This window comes from Pseudophryne corroboree, chromosome 3, assembly GCF_028390025.1.
Source record: "Pseudophryne corroboree isolate aPseCor3 chromosome 3, aPseCor3.hap2, whole genome shotgun sequence".
Lineage (NCBI taxonomy): Eukaryota > Metazoa > Chordata > Amphibia > Anura > Myobatrachidae > Pseudophryne > Pseudophryne corroboree.
In genome coordinates this window covers 358473004-358494409 of record NC_086446.1, presented here as the reverse complement: position 1 = coordinate 358494409, position 21406 = coordinate 358473004, and the positions used below count along the sequence as shown (strand labels likewise).

The following is a 21406-nucleotide window of genomic DNA, read 5'->3' as shown; positions in this document are numbered from 1 at the left end:
GTGAATATTGATATATTAATATAATACTAATTGCTATGTACAGCATATAGATGCTATTTATTATTCCACCACTTTTAAAGGGTTTTAGTAGCAGCTAACTGCTTTATATATGCTACATCCTGTATATAAGAATTGCAGGCAAGCGTAGACAAGTTCCCAAGGCGTGAAAAGATGACATCTAAGCATGTATTTCAGACATAAATTTTTAGGATAACATAAATGTTTGGGCAAGATAACGCGTGGAACGGGGGTAGGCTTTAGGCTTAACTAATTAAGCACATGTCCGTTAATTAAATTTTCCATATAAAATGATCCCTGAATCTCAAGAATTGCATATATCATTGGCAAACACGGGGGGTGGTGGTGGTGGGGGGGGGGTCCGTGGCCACTCCGTGCAGTATAAAGAGCAGAATGGAGCTGCTGAAAATGCCCTTTAGAAGCAGATTTTTTTCTACCAAATCTGCTGTGTGCATGTGTGCAGTATAAAGGGCAGAATGGAGCTGCTGAAAGTGCCCTTTAGAAGCAGATTTTTTCTACCAAATCTGCTGTGTGCGTGTGTGTCTTTGGATTTGAGTGCTCATTCATTGCAACTGAAAGAGAATCTTGTGAATGGCTTACCATGATCATTGGGCTTGCATATGTCTGAAGTACTGTATTACATAAACTGCACTTTGTTTAGGGTAGACTATACTGTAGCTTGTTACATATTAATTGAATTATGCATCCTTCATGGACAACAATCACTCTAAAATCAAACATTTGGAAACCCCCCTCCAGAATTCCTGCATTGGCTTAGGTATATCGGCCCTCATTCCGAGTTGATCGGTCGCAAGGCGATTTTAGCAGAGTTACACACGCTAAGCCGCCGCCTACTGGGAGTGAATCTTAGCTTCTTAAAATTGCGACCGATGTATTCGCAATATTGCGATTACTAACTACTTAGCAGTTTCAGAGTAGCTCCAGACTTACTCTGCCTGTGCGATCAGTTCAGTGCTTGTCGTTCCTGGTTGACGTCACAAACACACCCAGCGTTCGCCCAGGCACTCCCACCGTTTCTCCGGCCACTCCTGCGTTTTTTCCGGAAACGGTAGCGTTTTCAGCCACACGCCCCTGAAACGCCGTGTTTCCGCCCAGTAACACCCATTTCCTGTCAATCACATTACGATCGCCGGAGCGATGAAAAAGCCGTGAGTAAAATTACTTTCTACATAGTAAAGTTACTTGGCGCAGTCGCAGTGCGAACATTGCGCATGCGTACTAAGCGGATTTTCATTGCGATGCGATGAAAAATACCGAGCGAACAACTCGGAATGAGGGCCATCATGTACAGGTATAGAATCTCATACTGCATTTTAAAACCTCCTGTCCACAAAGGATTGACAACAAGAAAAAAATACAGAAAATCACCACTGTTTTATGATAATTTCAAAATGTACCCCAATATTGAAACATATTATACACGCCACACAGTACACAAATGTAACATTGTTTGGAAAACCATGTTTTACCATTGCAGGTGGAGGAATGGAATATAGAGGTACATAGTAACACAAGTGATTTGGAAAAGTACAGGAGGGAATTAACAGAATACAGACAAAATGTGCAAAAGCTGGAAATAGAGTCTCAGGCTGAATACAGCAAGGTCAGTAGTGAACTACAGTATGTGCTGGGTTTATCCAAGCTGATGCATGTGCTGGGACTGGTTTTCTGTAAATGGTTTGGTGGGGTTATGTTGGTGGCTGGTGTATTGTAATAATATGGTATTGCACTATACCAAGACTAAGTTAATGTTTAGTGAATGTGTCTTTAACATTACTACAAAGAAATGTGTTATTCTTTGGTCCATAAAAGTCTACTGTACCATCTGTGCTTGTCTTTATGTTAACAGATGGTACAGTAGACTTTTATGGACCAAAGAATAATACATTTCTTTGTAGTAATGTTAAAGACATATTCACTAAACATTAATTTAGTCTTGGTTTTACTCTTTGTTCTTAAAGTATTTATATGTCAACATATTTATTTATTTATATTGCGCTTGGGTACAGCATAATGTTGTGTACAATGCAAATAGCATATCTGCTTCTGTGTAGCATCCAAATAATGGGAATTCTGTTATGATATAGAGTCCTTGATGGAAAACATAAAAGTTTGGTTGTATAAAAATGTTATTGTAGTAAAAGCTGGATATGTACAAACATAAAAATGTTAAACTTCTGAAAGTCGACACACGATTTAAAAAATGATTAGCACTGAATCATAAATACAGCAAAAGTTCAAATGTGAAAAATAATAGATGAATGATGAAACAGGGGGGTAAATTTACTAAGATTCGTATTTTCCCGTTTGAGGTCAAAGTTCAATAACGAATGACATCGAAAGTGTAAATATGCAACTTTTTGAATTTATTGCGACTAATTTACTAAGCTGCCGTATTCTGCATTTTCGGTTTTACCGATGTCGATGTCATTCGTTTTTTTAGGCAGTGTTTTACGTGAGTGACTTGTAAAACACTGCCGACTTTAATACAATGAATCTCGGCCGGATCTGAGAGATCCGTGCTGGGCTTCATTGTGCACTTTTAAAAAAAAAAAAAATCAGTGTTAAATTAATAAAAAAAAATGCGTGGGCTCCCCCCTCCTAAGCAAAACCAGCCTCGGGCTCTTTGAGCCGGTCCTGGTTGCAAAAATATGGGGAAAAAAAATGATAGAGGTTCCCCCATATTTCAACAACCAGCACCGGGCTCTGCGCCTGGTCCTGGTTCCAAAAATACAGGGGACAAAAAGTGTAGGGGTCCCCCGTATTTCTGAAACCAGCACCGGGCTCCACTAGCCAGATACATAATGCCACAGCCGGGGGACACTTTTATATAGCTCCCGGCGGCCCTGGCATTACATAACCAACTAGTCACCCCTGGCCAGGGTACCCTGGAGGAGTGGGGACCCCTTAAATCAAGGCCCCCCCCCCCCCTCCAGCCACCCAAGGACCAGGGGTGAAGCCCGAGGCTGTCCCCCCCATCCATGGGCTGCGGATGGGAGGCTGATAGCCGTTGTGTTAAAAAATGAATATTGTTTTTAGTAGCAGTACTACAAGTCCCAGCAAGCCTCCCCCGCAAGCTGGTACTTGGAGAACCACAAGTACCAGCATGCGGAGGAAAACCGGGCCCGCTGGTACCTGTAGTACTACTACTAAAAAAAATACCCCAATAAAAACATAAGACACACACCTTGAAAGTATAACTTTAATACATACATACACACCTCCATATACACATACTTACCTTATGTTCACACGAGGGTCGGTCCTCTTCTCCATGTAGAATCCATGGTGTACCTGTGGAAAAAATTATACTTACATACTCCAGTGTAGAAGCCTCTTCTTCTTGTAATCCATTTGTAATCCAGGAACTTGTCAAAATAATAAAACGGACACCCGACCTCGCACTGAAAGGGGCCCCATGTTTTCACATGGGACCCCTTTCCCCGAATGCCAGAAACACCCTCTGACTTATGTCTAAGAGGGTTTCTTCAGCCAATCAGGGAATGCCACGTTGTGCCATCCTCCTGATCGGCTGTGTGCTCCTGTACTGTATGACAGGCGGCACACGGCAGTGTTACAATGTAGCGCCTATGCGCTCCATTATAACCAATGGTGGGAACTTTGTGGTCAGCGGTTGACCGAAAGTAACCCAGTAGCGCTGCTGTAATGTATAACCGCCAAATATGTGCCCCCCCTCTACTTTAAAACTCTTTTCACCATGTGTCAAGCAGGGCAGAGTCTGGGGAGCTTCCTCTCAGCGGTGCTGTGGAGAGAAAATGGCGCTGGTGAGTGCTGAGGGAGAAGCCCCGCCCCCTCGGCGACGGGCTTCTGTCCCGCTCAAACTTACTAAAATATGGCGGGGGCTCTTTTATATACATGTACAGTGCCCATCTGTACATGTATATATACTTTTTGCCATAAGAGAGGTGTTATATTGCTGCCCAGAGCGCACCCCCCTGCGCCCTGCACCCTTACAGTGACCGGAGTATGTGAGGTGTATGGGAGCAATGACGCACAGCTGCGGTGCTGTGCGTTACCTCAGTGAAGCTCTGAAGGCTTCTGCCGCCTGAGACGTCTTCTGACGTTCTTCTGGCTCTGTGAGGAGAACGGCAGCGCGGCTCTGAGGGTGGACGCCCAGTAAGAACCTGTGTTCACCCCCTCTGGAGCTAATGGTGTCCAGTAGCCGAGGAAGCAGAGCCTATCTTCGACAAGAAGGTCTGCCCCTCTCTCCTCAGTCCCTCGATGCAGGGAGCCTGTTGCCAGCAGTGCTCCCTGTAAAAATTTAGAAAAAATCCAAACAAAAATGCTTTCTAGGCAGAGAACTCAGGGAGCTCCCTGCAGTGCACCCATCTCGCTCTGGGCACAGTGTAAAACTGAGGTCTGGAGGAGGGGCATAGAGGGAGGAGCCAGTGCACACCCAGAATCCAAAGCTTTCTTAAAGTGCCCTATCTCCTGCGGAGTCCGTCTATTCCCCCATGGTACTTACGGAGTCCCAGCATCCTCAAGGACGTTAGAGAAATTGAGTTTTCAAAATATAGTAACAATTGGCGTGAGCTAATTCCTCAAGTGTAAAATCTGTTGTTGTAATGACTTGAATTGTTAGCAGCGGGTTTAAGCTGCCACAGGGGCTGGCATGCTTAAAAACAGAGATTTGCTTTCCAAGACAAGTGTGAGAATTCAGTGTATGGACCACGAGTAATAGCCTAGAGGACAAAAGGGTTAGTGCAATATAGAAGCTTTTAAAAATATTTTAATGCTCTCTGCATGACTTTTTGTGACCAGATTCATAATGATTGGGGCATTCCAGTTAGTGATACTGCAGAGGAACTGAACATCTTTGTGGGTATTGTGCACAACATCATTCATGAGCAACTGGGGTACAGGAAAAAGTGTTCACGCTTTATACCGAAGCAGCTCACAAAATCAAATAGGATGGGATTGTCTCTCGTGCAGTTGACATAGTACCATTTTGTTACAGGAAATGAAATGTTGGTGTTTCATGTGATACCAGAGATGAAACAAGCATCCATGACATGGAAAAACACATTGTACCCAACTTCAGCAGAAAAGGGCATGCTTCTTGTTGAGTTCCTACCAAGGAAGATACTTTGAATGCTGACCGCTATTATGACACATTGGGCCATTTGTGGAGGGCAATTTGTCAAAAATGACCTGTGTTGCTGAGAACATGGGTTGCTGCATGATAATGCCTGGCCACATTTCGTCAATTCCATGTGTGAATTGTGCTACCATTGGTACTGATCCATCCTCCCTACAGCCCTGGCCTTGCACAGAGTGATTTCCATCTCTTTTGGACCATTGAGAAGCACCTGTGTGGAAAACTACTTGCAACTTTTGGTGAAGTTCAGCAAGCCATCATGTCCTGGCTTCACGCGCTTGACACTGGTTTCTCCTATGTTGGGATAGATACCTCGGTGTTTCGTTGTATGGGGACTATGTGGAAAAATAATCTGTACTAAGGCTATACTATTGATTACACGTATATGTACGAGTTGAACACGTTAAGGCAATGAGAGGGCTTGTTACCTTATTTAATGAACCACCCCCATATGGTTTTGTGTGTGTGTGTGTGTGTGTGTAATTTGTCAATTTCCAGAACAAATGTGATGTATTCGTGTGTTATTCTGCAAAGGTTTTCTACAATGTAATATTTATTTTGGAGTGAAACACAACTTTTTTTTTTCTGTCTAATTTTATATAAGGGTGACACAAGTTAAACTGCTACAACTTTGTATAAAGCCTACATGAACCATCGGATTTGTGTGTGTGTGTGTGTGTGTGTGTGTGTGAGTGTGTGTGTGTGTGTGTGTGTGTGTGTGTGTGTGTAAATCTGGTTCTGATTCTAGCCAGTGCCTCCCCAGCCATTCACCTCACCTCACCGCACGTCACTGGTTTAGTTTGATTTTAATTTAAGATAAAAATGTATTTCTTGTTTCGGATTTCTTTCAATTTAGTGCACTTGTATATTTCCCTGCTAGTGATGACATTACACCAGAGGTTCCCAAACTGTGTGCCGTGGCTCCCTGGGGTGCCTCGGGACACTTGCAGGGGTGCCCTGGGTTGGTGGTCCAGGACCAATTCAAATTATTCATGGTCAATATAATAGGCAAAACCAGTGCTGGTGGCTGCCAGTCATTAAGTATGTGGCCAAACAGAAGCAATTCTTGTCCCTCACCACACAACTGATCCTAAGGATGACATATATAAACGCAATGTACTTAATGTAATATTTCTTTCTAAATTTCTCAATAAGAAATTTTTGGCCTAGGGGTGCTGTGAAAAAAATTCTGATATTCTAGGGCGCCGTGATTCAAAAAAGTTTGGAAACCACTGCATTACACCAATATGTCTCATGCTATTCAACCACAGCACAGGTGTTATTAATATAGATAATGATTTTAAATTACCGGATTATTTATGTTCTAGCTGTGTACACACAATCTTTGCTAGATATTTGACATAATACCATTTTTAAAGTTGTTCCCCATTGTGTATGATTAGTTACACAGACCCAAGAACAGATTGTTGTCTAAGTTCAACTAAATACAGTATGCACTAATATACAATTGTGATTTTTGCACATATATTGATGCTCATTCCTAACTTTGCATTCACATTTCTGTCTGCTTCTATTTGTCCTTCTAAAATAACTGACAGTGCATTGTTGTATTGGCAGAAAAATGCAGCAGATGTCACTTTGGAGAATGTAAACACCCAATACGCCATGCAGCTGGCAGAACTGCAAGAACATATCACTAACATAGAGACGCTTCTTCACCGAACACGGAATGATGTCAGCCACCAGATCTCTGAATTCAGTATCCTGCTGAGTTTAAAGAGCCGGCTGGAGGTGGAGATTGCAACCTACCGTAGTCTCCTGGATGGAGAAGCTAAGTAGGTAATGTATCTACTGTAACATACTAACAATTTCCCTGTAATAATTGATTTGCTTATCTTTTTAGGAATAATGGGATTACATATTATAATTTGCAAGTAGTTTCACTTCAGTACAGATTTGTTTTCATACACTATTGCTATAAGCATGGCAAACATCCCTACTCGCGCTGCCAGGCTTGCAATGAGCACCTTTTTCATGTGAATGTGTGTCTCTGAAATATTTATATATTTATATATATATATATATATATAATGTACAGACGGGCAGCACAACCGCATGTACAGGTATAACAATAGCTGGTACCCTCTGTAGTTCCCATGGCTGGAAACATACATATACCATGCAATTTGGTGGCATTCAGGAAAGAACTACACAAACATAGCCCCATTCACCCACATGTCATTAGAGATGAGCAGTTCAGATTTTAGGAAATCTAAGCCAGCCTAACTTCTGGCATCCGGGTAAATCTCAGTCCTGGCTTGGGTTTTCCCAGTAGGCTCAAATTACAAATCAAGGCAAAATGGCATCATCCTGGCTTTGGATTCTTGCGGGTTGTAGACGCTGTATAAGAAGAACCCCTCGGTGGTGACTCTGCACCTTTCATTACAGTCGAGCTGTTGTGCTGTGCTGTATATAAGTGCTGTGTCCATCCACAAGCTGTACTGCCACTGTGCCAATCCACAAGCTGTGCTATATCTGTGTCCATCCACAAACTGTGCTGTCACTGTATCCACCCTCAAGCTGTGCTGTCACTGTGTTCATCCTCAAGCTGTGCTGTCACTATCTATCCACGAGCTGTGCTGTCACTGTGTCCATCCACAAGCTGTGCTGTGTCCATCAAGTGGCTGTGCCATGTTCAGTCCCCTTAGTCTAATTATTTCTGTCACACAGTGGTACTGCAGTGACTCTGCAAGCCATACCCAACTGCGTTCACATATAAACAGTGTGACTCCCTGCAGTGTCAGTTGCAAAAAAGTTTTAATTTTTTTTATATAAAGTTAAAGTTAGTAGAAACTGTACTCCAGTGCATTTATTCAAGTACATATAAAAGCCCTTTGAATCACAGTGTGAGTCGAGCAACGAATTGAAAAAAAATATATATATATATATATATATATATACTGTATATATAATTATACATAATTATATTGTTTGCACTGTTTTGTGAGCTGTATGTAGAAAAGTCCTTTGAATCCCAGCAGTGTGAGCTGAGCTTGCATCTTGGCAATGTAGAATTGTTAGCTTAGCTGCCTTAAGCCTATTGTTAGCTTGTTAGCTTGTTTTGTGGGGGCCCAAACAAACCAAACACTTCAGCACAAAAGTGGCAGCCCCTGTCGCTGAAGTGCTTGGTTTGTTAAATCATGCATGTCCTTTTTAATATCCTATAGTGCTTGATAATTATGACTCCTAAAATTATCAAATCAGGCGCTCTGATATAAGGCACAAAATAAAGCTGTTGGTCACCCAATTTATATAATAGAATTGATATACTGATATCTATATACTTATAGCTGCTCCCACATGAGTATTCTGCGATACTCAAATAGATAAAAAGTAATTGTGAAACATGCAATATCACAAGAGAGCGCTAGATACCGATCATTACTATATAAACATTTTATTCAATCACATAAAATAAAAGCATAAAAAATGCAATGCATTTTTTCATAAAATAATTATTCTCACTGCTGCTATTATTTACACGCTGCCATATACTGTATCCCAATTGTATATTACACAGATGTCCACATCCAAAAGACCAGTGTGGCTGGTTCGCTCCAAAGCAAATTATAAAGTCCCAATTTGTTTTAGGGAATGGGAATGGTGTTCACTAGATGGTGAATGTTCAGCTGTATAAATGATGGGCGCTTGTTGGGGCCCAAACAAACCAAACACTTCAGCACAAAAAGTGCATATATATATATATATATATATATATATAGCAGTACGGTACAGTAGGCCATTGCTATTGATATATTACTGGCATATAATTCCACACATTAAAAAATGGAGAACAAAAATGTGGAGGGTAAAATAGGGAAAGATCAAGATCCACTTCCACCTCGTGCTGAAGCTGCTGCCACTAGTCATGGCCGAGACGATGAAATGCCATCAAAGTCGTCTGCCAAGGCCGATGCCCAATTTCATAGTAGAGAGCATGTAAAATCCAAAAAACAAAAGTTCAGTAAAATGACCCAAAAATCAAAATTAAAAGCGTCTGATGAGAAGCGTAAACTTGCCAATATGCCATTTAGGACACGGAGTGGCAAGAAATGGCTGAGGCCCTGGCCTATGTTCATGGCTAGTGGTTCAGATTCACATGAAGATGGAAGCACTCATCCTCCCGCAAGAAAAATGAAAAGACTTAAGCTGGCAAAAGCACAGCAAAGAACTGTACGTTCTTCTAAATTACAAATCCCCAAGGAGAGTCCAATTGTGTCGGTTGCGATGCCTGACCTTCTCAACACTGGACAGGAAGAGGTGGCGCCTTCCACCATTTGCACGCCCCCTGCAAGTGCTGGAAGGAGCACCCGCAGTTCAGTTCCTGATAGTCAAATTGAAGATGTCACTGTTGAAGTACACCAGGATGAGGATATGGGTGTTGCTGGCACTGAGGAGGAAATTGACAAGTAGGATTCTGATGGTGAGGTGGTTTGTTTAAGTCAGGCACCCGGGGAGACACCTGTTGTCCGTGGGACAAATATGGGCATTGACATGCCTGGTCAAATTACAAAAAAAAATCACCTCTTCGTTGTGGAATTATTTTAACAGAAATGCGGACAACAGGTGTCAAGCCGTGTGTTGCCTTTGTCAAGCTGTAATAAGTAGGGGTAAGGACGTTAACCACCTAGGAACATCCTCCCTTATACGTCACCTGGAGCGCATTCATCAGAAGTCATTGACAAGTTCGAAAACGTTGGGTGACAGCGGAAGCAGTCCACTGACCACTAAATCCCTTCCTCTTGTAACCAAGCTCCTGCAAACCACACCACCAACTCCCTCAGTGTCAATTTCCTCCTTAGACAGGAAAGCCAATAGTCCTGCAGGCCATTTCACTGGCAAATCTGATGAGTCATCTCCTGCCTGGGATTCCTCCGATGCATCCTTGAGTGTAATGCCTACTGCTGCTGGCGCCGCTGTTGTTGCTGCTTGGAGTCGATCGTCATCCCAGAGGGGAAGTCGGCCGACCACTTGTACTACTTCCAGTAAGCAATTGACTGTCCAACAGTCCTTTGCGAGGAAGATGAAATATCACAGCAATCATCCTGCTGCAAAGCGGATAACTCAGGTCTTGGCAGCTGCGGTGGTGTTAAACGTGTGTCCGGTATCCACCATTAATTCACAGGGAATTAGAGAATTGATTGAGGTACTGTGTCCCCGGTACCAAATACCATCTAGGTTCCATTTCTCTAGGCAGGCGATACCGAGAATGTACACAGACCTCAGAAAAAGAGTCACCAGTGTCCTAAAAAATGCAGTTGTACCCAATGTCCACTTAACCACGGACATGTGGACAAGTGGAGCAGGGCAGACTCAGGACTACATGACTGTGACAGCCCACTGAGTAGATGTATTGCCTCCCGCAGCAAGAACAGCAGCGGCGACACCAGTAGCAGCATCTCGCAAACGCCAACTCGTTCCTAGGCAGGCTACGCTTTGTATCACCGCTTTCCATAAGAGGCACACAGCTGACAAACTCTTACGGAAACTGAGGAAAATCATCGCAGAATGGCTTACCCCAATTAGACTCTCCTGGGGATTTGTGACATCGGACAACGCCACCAATATTGTGCGTGCATTACATGTGGGCAAATTCCAGCACGTCCCATGTTTTGCACATACATTAAATTTGGTGGTGCAGAATTTTTTTAAAAACGACAGGGCGTGCAAGAGATGCTGTCGGTTGCCCGAAGAATTGCGGGCCACTTTCGGCATTCAGCCACCGCGTGCCGAAGACTGGAGCACCAGCAAACACTCCTGAACCTGCCCCGCCATCATCTGAAGCAAGAGGTGGTAACGAGGTGGAATTCAACCCTCTATATGCTTCAGTCAGAGGATGGAGGAGCAGCAAAAGGCCATTCAAGCCTATACATCTACCTATGATATAGGCAAAGGAGGGGGAATTCACCTGACTCAAGCGCAGTGGAGAATGATTTCAACGTTGTGCAAGGTTCTGCAACCCTTTGAACTTGCCACACGTGAAGTCAGTTCAGACACTGCCAGCCTGAGTCAGGCCATTCCCCTCATCAGGCTTTTGCAGAAGAAGCTGGAGAGATTGGAGGAGGAGCTAAAACGGAGCGATTCCGCTAGGCATGTGGGACTTGTGGATGGAGCCCTTCATTCGCTTAACCAGGATTCACGGGTGGTCATTCTGTTGAACTCAGAGCACTACATTTTGGCCACTGTGCTCGATCCTAGGTTTAAAGCCTACGTTGTATCTCTCTTTCCGGCAGACGCAAGTGTGCAGAGGTGCAAAGACCTGCTGGTGAGACACTTGTCAAGTCAAGCGGAACGTGACCCGTCATCAGCTCCTCCTTCACATTCTCCCACAACAGGGGCTGCGAGGAAAAGGCTAAGAATTCTGAGCCCACCGGCTGGTGGTGATGCCAGCGGGCTCTGACATCTGGTCTGGACTGAAGGACCTGCCAACGATTACTGACATGTCGTCTACTGTCACTGCATATGATTCTGTCACCATTGAAAGAATGGTGGAGGATTATATGAGTAACCGCATCCAAGTAGGCACGTCAGACGTATACTGGCGTATACTGTACGTATACTGGCAGGAAAAAGAGTCAATTTAGAGGCCCTTGCACAAACTGGCTTTATTTTACCTAAGTTGCCCCCCCTCCAGTGTGTACTCCGAAAGAGTGTTTAGTGCAGCCGCTCACCTTGTCAGCAATCGGCATACGAGGTTACTTCCAGAAAATTTGGAGAAGATGATGTTCATCAAAATGATTTATAATCAATCCTCCGTGGAGACATTCACCAGCAGCAATTGCCTCCAGAAAGTACACAGGCACCTGAGATGGTGGATTCCAGTGGGTACAAATTAATAATCTGTGAGGAGGGGGATGTACACAGTGAATGGGGCGAGCAATCGGACGATGAGGAGGAGGTGGACATCTTGCCTCTGAAGAGCCAGTTTGTGCAAGGAGAGATTGATTGCTTGTTTTTTGGTGGGGGCACAAACCAACCAGTCATTTCAGTCACAGTCGTGTGGCAGACCCTGTCGCTGAAATGATGGGTTTGTTAAAGTGTGCATGTCCTGTTTATTAGAGATGAGCGGGTTCGGTTTCTCTGAATCCGAACCCGCCAGAACTTCATGTTTTTTTTCACGGGTCCGAGCGACTCGGATCTTCCCGCCTTGCTCGGTTAACCCGAGCGCGCCCGAACGTCATCATGACGCTGTCGGATTCTCGCGAGGCTCGGATTCTATCGCGAGACTCGGATTCTATATAAGGAGCCGCGCGTCGCCGCCATTTTCACACGTGCATTGAGATTGATAGGGAGAGGACGTGGCTGGCGTCCTCTCCATTTAGATTATAAGAGACTGAGAGAGATTTACTGGAGCTGACTAGGAGGAGTACTGTTACTGTAGAAGTGTAGAGACTGAGTGGAGAGAGTTTACTAGTGAGGACAGTGCAGTTTACTTTATAATCCGTTCTCTGCCTGAAAAAAGCGATACACAGCACACAGTGACTCAGTCACATACCATATCTGTGTGCACTGCTCAGGCTCAGGCCAGTGTGCTGCATCATCTATTATCTATATATAATATTATATATATATCTGTCTGACTGCTCAGCTCACACAGCTTATAATTGTGGGGGAGACTGGGGAGCACTACTGCAGTGCCAGTTATAGGTTATAGCAGGAGCCAGGAGTACATAATATATTATATAGTGAGTGACCACCAGACACACAGTGCAGTTTATTTAATATATCCGTTCTCTGCCTGAAAAAAGCGATACACACAGTGACTCAGTCAGTCACATACCATATCTGTGTGCACTGCTCAGGCTCAGGCCAGTGTGCTGCATCATCTATATATATTATATATCTGTCTGACTGCTCAGCTCACACAGCTTATAATTGTGGGGGAGACTGGGGAGCACTACTGCAGTGCCAGTTATAGGTTATAGCAGGAGCCAGGAGTACATAATATTATATTAAAATTAAACAGTGCACACTTTTGCTGCAGGAGTGCCACTGCCAGTGTGACTAGTGACCAGTGACCTGACCACCAGTATATATAATATTAGTAGTATACTATCTCTTTATCAACCAGTCTATATTAGCAGCAGACACAGTACAGTGCGGTAGTTCACGGCTGTGGCTACCTCTGTGTCGGCACTCGGCAGCCCGTCCATAATTGTATATACCACCTAACCGTGGTTTTTTTTTCTTTCTTTATACATACATACTAGTTACGAGTATACTATCTCTTTATCAACCAGTCTATATATTAGCAGCAGACACAGTACAGTGCGGTAGTTCACGGCTGTGGCTACCTCTGTGTCGGCACTCGGCAGCCCGTCCATAATTGTATATACCACCTAACCGTGGTTTTTTTTTCTTTCTTTATAGTCATACTAGTTACGAGTATACTATCTCTTTATCAACCAGTCTATATTAGCAGCAGACACAGTACAGTGCGGTAGTTCACGGCTGTGGCTACCTCTGTGTCGGCACTCGGCAGCCCGTCCATAATTGTATATACCACCTAACCGTGGTTTTTTTTTCTTTCTTTATACATACATACTAGTTACGAGTATACTATCTCTTTATCAACCAGTCTATATTAGCAGCAGACACAGTACAGTGCGGTAGTTCACGGCTGTGGCTACCTCTGTGTCGGCACTCGGCAGCCCGTCCATAATTGTATATACCACCTAACCGTGGTTTTTTTTTCTTTCTTTATACATACATACTAGTTACGAGTATACTATCTCTTTATCAACCAGTCTATATATTAGCAGCAGACACAGTACAGTGCGGTAGTTCACGGCTGTGGCTACCTCTGTGTCGGCACTCGGCAGCCCGTCCATAATTGTATATACCACCTAACCGTGGTTTTTCTTTCTTTCTTTATACATACATACTAGTTACGAGTATACTATCTCTTTATCAACCAGTCTATATTAGCAGCAGACACAGTACAGTGCGGTAGTTCACGGCTGTGGCTACCTCTGTGTCGGCACTCGGCAGCCCGTCCATAATTGTATATACCACCTAACCGTGGTTTTTTTTTCTTTCTTTATACATACATACTAGTTACGAGTATACTATCTCTTTATCAACCAGTCTATATTAGCAGCAGACACAGTACAGTGCGGTAGTTCACGGCTGTGGCTACCTCTGTGTCGGCACTCGGCAGCCCGTCCATAATTGTATATACCACCTAACCGTGTTTTTTTTTTCTTTCTTTATACATACATACTAGTTACGAGTATACTATCTCTTTATCAACCAGTCTATATATTAGCAGCAGACACAGTACAGTGCGGTAGTTCACGGCTGTGGCTACCTCTGTGTCGGCACTCGGCAGCCCGTCCATAATTGTATATACCACCTAACCGTGGTTTTTTTTTCTTTCTTTATACATACATACTAGTTACGAGTATACTATCTCTTTATCAACCAGTCTATATATTAGCAGCAGACACAGTACAGTGCGGTAGTTCACGGCTGTGGCTACCTCTGTGTCGGCACTCGGCAGCCCGTCCATAATTGTATATACCACCTAACCGTGGTTTTTTTTTTCTTTCTTTATACATACATACTAGTTACGAGTATACTATCTCTTTATCAACCAGTCTATATATTAGCAGCAGACACAGTACAGTGCGGTAGTTCACGGCTGTGGCTACCTCTGTGTCGGCACTCGGCAGCCCGTCCATAATTGTATACTAGTATCCAATCCATCCATCTCCATTGTTTACCTGAGGTGCCTTTTAGTTGTGCCTATTAAAATATGGAGAACAAAAATGTTGAGGTTCCAAAATTAGGGAAAGATCAAGATCCACTTCCACCTCGTGCTGAAGCTGCTGCCACTAGTCATGGCCGAGACGATGAAATGCCAGCAACGTCGTCTGCCAAGGCCGATGCCCAATGTCATAGTACAGAGCATGTCAAATCCAAAACACCAAATATCAGTAAAAAAAGGACTCCAAAACCTAAAATAAAATTGTCGGAGGAGAAGCGTAAACTTGCCAATATGCCATTTACCACACGGAGTGGCAAGGAACGGCTGAGGCCCTGGCCTATGTTCATGGCTAGTGGTTCAGCTTCACATGAGGATGGAAGCACTCAGCCTCTCGCTAGAAAAATGAAAAGACTCAAGCTGGCAAAAGCAGCACAGCAAAGAACTGTGCATTCTTCGAAATCCCAAATCCACAAGGAGAGTCCAATTGTGTCGGTTGCGATGCCTGACCTTCCCAACACTGGACGTGAAGAGCATGCGCCTTCCACCATTTGCACGCCCCCTGCAAGTGCTGGAAGGAGCACCCGCAGTCCAGTTCCTGATAGTCAGATTGAAGATGTCAGTGTTGAAGTACACCAGGATGAGGAGGATATGGGTGTTGCTGGCGCTGGGGAGGAAATTGACCAGGAGGATTCTGATGGTGAGGTGGTTTGTTTAAGTCAGGCACCCGGGGAGACACCTGTTGTCCGTGGGAGGAATATGGCCGTTGACATGCCAGGTGAAAATACCCAAAAAATCAGCTCTTCGGTGTGGAGGTATTTCACCAGAAATGCGGACAACAGGTGTCAAGCCGTGTGTTCCCTTTGTCAAGCTGTAATAAGTAGGGGTAAGGACGTTAACCACCTCGGAACATCCTCCCTTATACGTCACCTGCAGCGCATTCATAATAAGTCAGTGACAAGTTCAAAAACTTTGGGTGACAGCGGAAGCAGTCCACTGACCAGTAAATCCCTTCCTCTTGTAACCAAGCTCACGCAAACCACCCCACCAACTCCCTCAGTGTCAATTTCCTCCTTCCCCAGGAATGCCAATAGTCCTGCAGGCCATGTCACTGGCAATTCTGACGAGTCCTCTCCTGCCTGGGATTCCTCCGATGCATCCTTGCGTGTAACGCCTACTGCTGCTGGCGCTGCTGTTGTTGCTGCTGGGAGTCGATGGTCATCCCAGAGGGGAAGTCGTAAGCCCACTTGTACTACTTCCAGTAAGCAATTGACTGTCCAACAGTCCTTTGCGAGGAAGATGAAATATCACAGCAGTCATCCTACTGCAAAGCGGATAACTGAGGCCTTGACAACTATGTTGGTGTTAGACGTGCGTCCGGTATCCGCCGTTAGTTCACAGGGAACTAGACAATTTATTGAGGCAGTGTGCCCCCGTTACCAAATACCATCTAGGTTCCACTTCTCTAGGCAGGCGATACCGAGAATGTACACGGACGTCAGAAAAAGACTCACCAGTGTCCTAAAAAATGCAGTTGTACCCAATGTCCACTTAACCACGGACATGTGGACAAGTGGAGCAGGGCAGGGTCAGGACTATATGACTGTGACAGCCCACTGGGTAGATGTATGGACTCCCGCCGCAAGAACAGCAGCGGCGGCACCAGTAGCAGCATCTCGCAAACGCCAACTCTTTCCTAGGCAGGCTACGCTTTGTATCACCGCTTTCCAGAATACGCACACAGCTGAAAACCTCTTACGGCAACTGAGGAAGATCATCGCGGAATGGCTTACCCCAATTGGACTCTCCTGTGGATTTGTGGCATCGGACAACGCCAGCAATATTGTGTGTGCATTAAATATGGGCAAATTCAAGCACGTCCCATGTTTTGCACATACCTTGAATTTGGTGGTGCAGAATTTTTTAAAAAACGACAGGGGCGTGCAAGAGATGCTGTCGGTGGCCAGAAAAATTGCGGGACACTTTCGGCGTACAGGCACCACGTACAGAAGACTGGAGCACCACCAAAAACTACTGAACCTGCCCTGCCATCATCTGAAGCAAGAAGTGGTAACGAGGTGGAATTCAACCCTCTATATGCTTCAGAGGTTGGAGGAGCAGCAAAAGGCCATTCAAGCCTATACAATTGAGCACGATATAGGAGGTGGAATGCACCTGTCTCAAGTGCAGTGGAGAATGATTTCAACGTTGTGCAAGGTTCTGATGCCCTTTGAACTTGCCACACGTGAAGTCAGTTCAGACACTGCCAGCCTGAGTCAGGTCATTCCCCTCATCAGGCTTTTGCAGAAGAAGCTGGAGGCATTGAAGAAGGAGCTAAAAGGGAGCGATTCCGCTAGGCATGTGGGACTTGTGGATGCAGCCCTTAATTCGCTTAACAAGGATTCACGGGTGGTCAATCTGTTGAAATCAGAGCACTACATTTTGGCCACCGTGCTCGATCCTAGATTTAAAGCCTACCTTGGATCTCTCTTTCCGGCAGACACAAGTCTGCTGGGGTTGAAAGACCTGCTGGTGACAAAATTGTCAAGTCAAGCGGAACGCGACCTGTCAACATCTCCTCCTTCACATTCTCCCGCAACTGGGGGTGCGAGGAAAAGGCTCAGAATTCCGAGCCCACCCGCTGGCGGTGATGCAGGGCAGTCTGGAGCGACTGCTGATGCTGACATCTGGTCCGGACTGAAGGACCTGACAACGATTACGGACATGTCGTCTACTGTCACTGCATATGATTCTCTCAACATTGATAGAATGGTGGAGGATTATATGAGTGACCGCATCCAAGTAGGCACGTCACACAGTCCGTACTTATACTGGCAGGAAAAAGAGGCAATTTGGAGGCCCTTGCACAAACTGGCTTTATTCTACCTAAGTTGCCCTCCCACAAGTGTGTACTCCGAAAGAGTGTTTAGTGCCGCCGCTCACCTTGTCAGCAATCGGCGTACGAGGTTACATCCAGAAAATGTGGAGAAGATGATGTTCATTAAAATGAATTATAATCAATTCCTCCGCGGAGACATTGACCAGCAGCAATTGCCTCCACAAAGTACACAGGGAGCTGAGATGGTGGATTCCAGTGGGGACGAATTGATAATCTGTGAGGAGGGGGATGTACACGGTGATATATCGGAGGGTGAAGATGAGGTGGACATCTTGCCTCTGTAGAGCCAGTTTGTGCAAGGAGAGATTAATTGCTTCTTTTTTGGGGGGGTCCAAACCAACCCGTCATATCAGTCACAGTCGTGTGGCAGACCCTGTCACTGAAATGATGGGTTGGTTAAAGTGTGCATGTCCTGTTTTGTTTATACAACATAAGGGTGGGTGGGAGGGCCCAAGGACAATTCCATCTTGCACCTCTTTTTTCTTTTCTTTTTCTTTGCATCATGTGCTGATTGGGGATGGTTTTTTGGAAGGGACATCCTGCGTGACACTGCAGTGCCACTCCTAGATGGGCCCGGTGTTTGTGTCGGCCACTAGGGTCGCTAATCTTACTCACACAGTCAGCTACCTCATTGCGCCTCTTTTTTTCTTTGCGTCATGTGCTGTTTGGGGAGGATTTTTTGGAAGGGACATCCTGCGTGACACTGCAGTGCCACTCCTAGATGGGCCCGGTGTTTGTGTCGGCCACTAGGGTCGCTAATATTACTCACACAGCTACCTCATTGCGCCTCTTTTTTTCTTTGCGTCATGTGCTGTTTGGGGAGGGTTTTTTGGAAGGGACATCCTGCGTGACACTGCAGTGCCACTCCTAGATGGGCCCGGTGTTTGTGTCGGCCACTAGGGTCGCTAATCTTACTCACACAGCTACCTCATTGCGCCTCTTTTTTTCTTTGCGTCATGTGCTGTTTGGGGAGGGTTTTTTGGAAGGGCCATCCTGCGTGACACTGCAGTGCCACTCCTAGATGGGCCCGGAGTTTGTGTCGGCCACTAGGGTCGCTAATCTTACTCACACAGCTACCTCATTGCGCCTCTTTTTTTCTTTGCGTCATGTGCTGTTTGGGGAGGGTTTTTTGGAAGGGACATCCTGCGTGACACTGCAGTGCCACTCCTAGATGGGCCCGGTGTTTGTGTCGGCCACTAGGGTCGCTTATCTTACTCACACAGCGACCTCGGTGCAAATTTTAGGACTAAAAATAATATTGTGAGGTGTGAGGTATTCAGAATAGACTGAAAATGAGTGTAAATTATGGTTTTTGAGGTTAATAATACTTTGGGATCAAAATTACCCCCAAATTCTATGATTTAAGCTGTTTTTTAGTGTTTTTTGAAAAAAACACCCGAATCCAAAACACACCCGAATCCGACAAAAAAAATTCGGTGAGGTTTTGCCAAAACGCGTTCGAACCCAAAACACGGCCGCGGAACCGAACCCAAAACCAAAACACAAAACCCGAAAAATTTCAGGCGCTCATCTCTACTGTTTATACAACATAAGGGTGGGTGGGAGGGCCCAAGGACAATTCCATCTTGCACCTCTTTTTTCTATCATTTATCTTTGCATCATGTGATGTTTGGGGCCAATTTTTATTAAGTGCCATCCTGTCTGACACTGCAGTGCCACTCCTAGATAGGCCAGGTGTTTGTGCCGGCCAGTTGGGTCACTTAGCTTAGTCATCCAGCGACCTTGGTGCAAATTTTAGGACTAAAAATAATATTGTGAGGTGTGAGGTGTTCAGAATAGACTGGAAATGAGTGGAAATTATGGTTATTGAGGTTAATAATACTATGGGATCAAAATGACCCGCAAATTCTATGATTTAAGCAGTTTTTGAGGGGTTTTTGAAAAAAAACACCCGAATCCAAAACACACCCGAATCCGACAAAAATTTTCAGGGAGGTTTTGCCAAAACACGTCCGAATCCAAAACACGGCCACGGAACCGAATCCAAAACCAAAACACAAAACCCGAAAAATGTCCTGTGCACATCACTAACTTTAACCCCTGCATTTCAGTGACCATGCGTCTAAATCACTACTGTACACACACACGGTGGAGATACATGCACTGTGAAATATTTTAGCTACTCATCTCAGACAATGTGCAGTTGAAAAACATTGATCATTTGCACTAATACCAGCATTAATAATACAGTATATTGTCCTCAAACAAAACAAGAACTGAAAAGAAAATTAATTGTTAAACAAAATTATAAGTACAACACTGTAGCGCTGAGAATGGACAAGTGGTAGAAGAACGGACTGAACCTCAGACATTGCCTCAGACTCAGAATCAGGTCGAATTAGTGTATCCTATTCAAACCTCTCAACATTTATGATAAAAATAAATAAATAAAAAATTTGGTCATACAGTACCTTTCCATCGATAAAGGGAAACCATCTGGTTCTCCCCCCATCGATGGCAAAAGTATTTTACATCGGCCATTCACCATCGATGATTTTGAATCATCGACTGTTAATGGCCATCTCCCTAGCATGCACCACTGGAAAAACTTTAATCATCGGAGCCTTCCTGCAGTGTTGGCGCAATCCATGTATGACTGGGTGTAGGGGAGCTGCAGGCCCTGGAGACAACCGGGTCCCCTATACCCATGGTAGTTACGCCACTGAGTGCAGTGTACAGTAGCAAGAGGAAAGCATGAAGAAGGATGAGAAACTTGGCAAGGCAGTGACACGGAAAACAAAAGGTAACAGTGTACATTTTATCATAGGCATCTTCAGCACCTTTGATATCACAAAAAATACACATTTGGATAATACCATATACATACAGTATAAAGCAATTTCAAATATTTAATACCATATAAATCCTAATGTTCTGACAATGAAAACCTCAGTTCAAAAGGGCAACAAAAAAATAATAATTAAAAGATATCATTCTGCAGTATATTAGATGATCAAGCTACAGCAATGTCAGTTCTGTCTTTCATGTCTCAAAGCTTATTGTAATGTCCATGAAATTAGTCTTGTAAGGACACAGGGATTAGTGTGCAAGGACTCACAATATCACCACTGCACCTTCACAGCCATGATGTCATGTTTGTTGTAAAGCAGGATTAGGAACAGGTGTGAATGACATTACTCTGACAGCTTCTACTGTAGGCCTGTTCTCACTGCCAATAAACCTCTTTTGTTTTGCAGTTCAATGTCCAAATGAAGATACACTGAAAGGTTAATGGAAGATATACAAAAACTGGCATGTGTAAATAAAGCTATACAACTGCGCTGGTCTGTTGTTTGGTTATGGCATTCATATATTACAAAATGTGTTTCTGAAACTATAGAATTACTGTAACAGACAAGACACACTTGGCACGCACAGTGTGTCTTTTCCTACATGCGGTTAAACCACAGTCTCAACTTGCTTCTTGGACATGACATTAGCAATAAAAAAATGAAACTATGAAAGTTTTTCATAGGTTTGATACATACACAATTGGGTTGTAATAAAAGAAACATATACTAACCTCAGTAAATGTACATTAACATTCTTTAGTTAGGTTCAAAGTCCACATCCTATAGTGCTCAATTAGAACAGTTAGCTA

General features: G+C 44.2%; 1 protein-coding gene across 2 annotated transcripts in view; it reads left to right on the top strand.

Moving 5' to 3' along the window:
• Positions 1 to 21085, top strand: part of LOC135055584 (keratin, type I cytoskeletal 19-like) — a 51364-nt gene extending 30279 nt beyond the window's left edge. Inside the window, exons 5-7 of one of the 2 annotated variants that reach the window (XM_063959814.1) lie at positions 1517 to 1642; positions 6737 to 6954; positions 21003 to 21085. In XM_063959814.1, coding sequence (XP_063815884.1) covers positions 1517 to 1642; positions 6737 to 6954; positions 21003 to 21018 — 360 coding nt within the window. In that variant the 3' untranslated portion in view covers positions 21019 to 21085. Of the gene's footprint in view, positions 1 to 1516; positions 1643 to 6736; positions 6959 to 21002 lie in introns of both variants that reach the window. The other variant, XM_063959816.1, reaches the window with a different exon arrangement.
• The last annotated feature ends 321 nt before the right edge of the window (positions 21086 to 21406 follow it).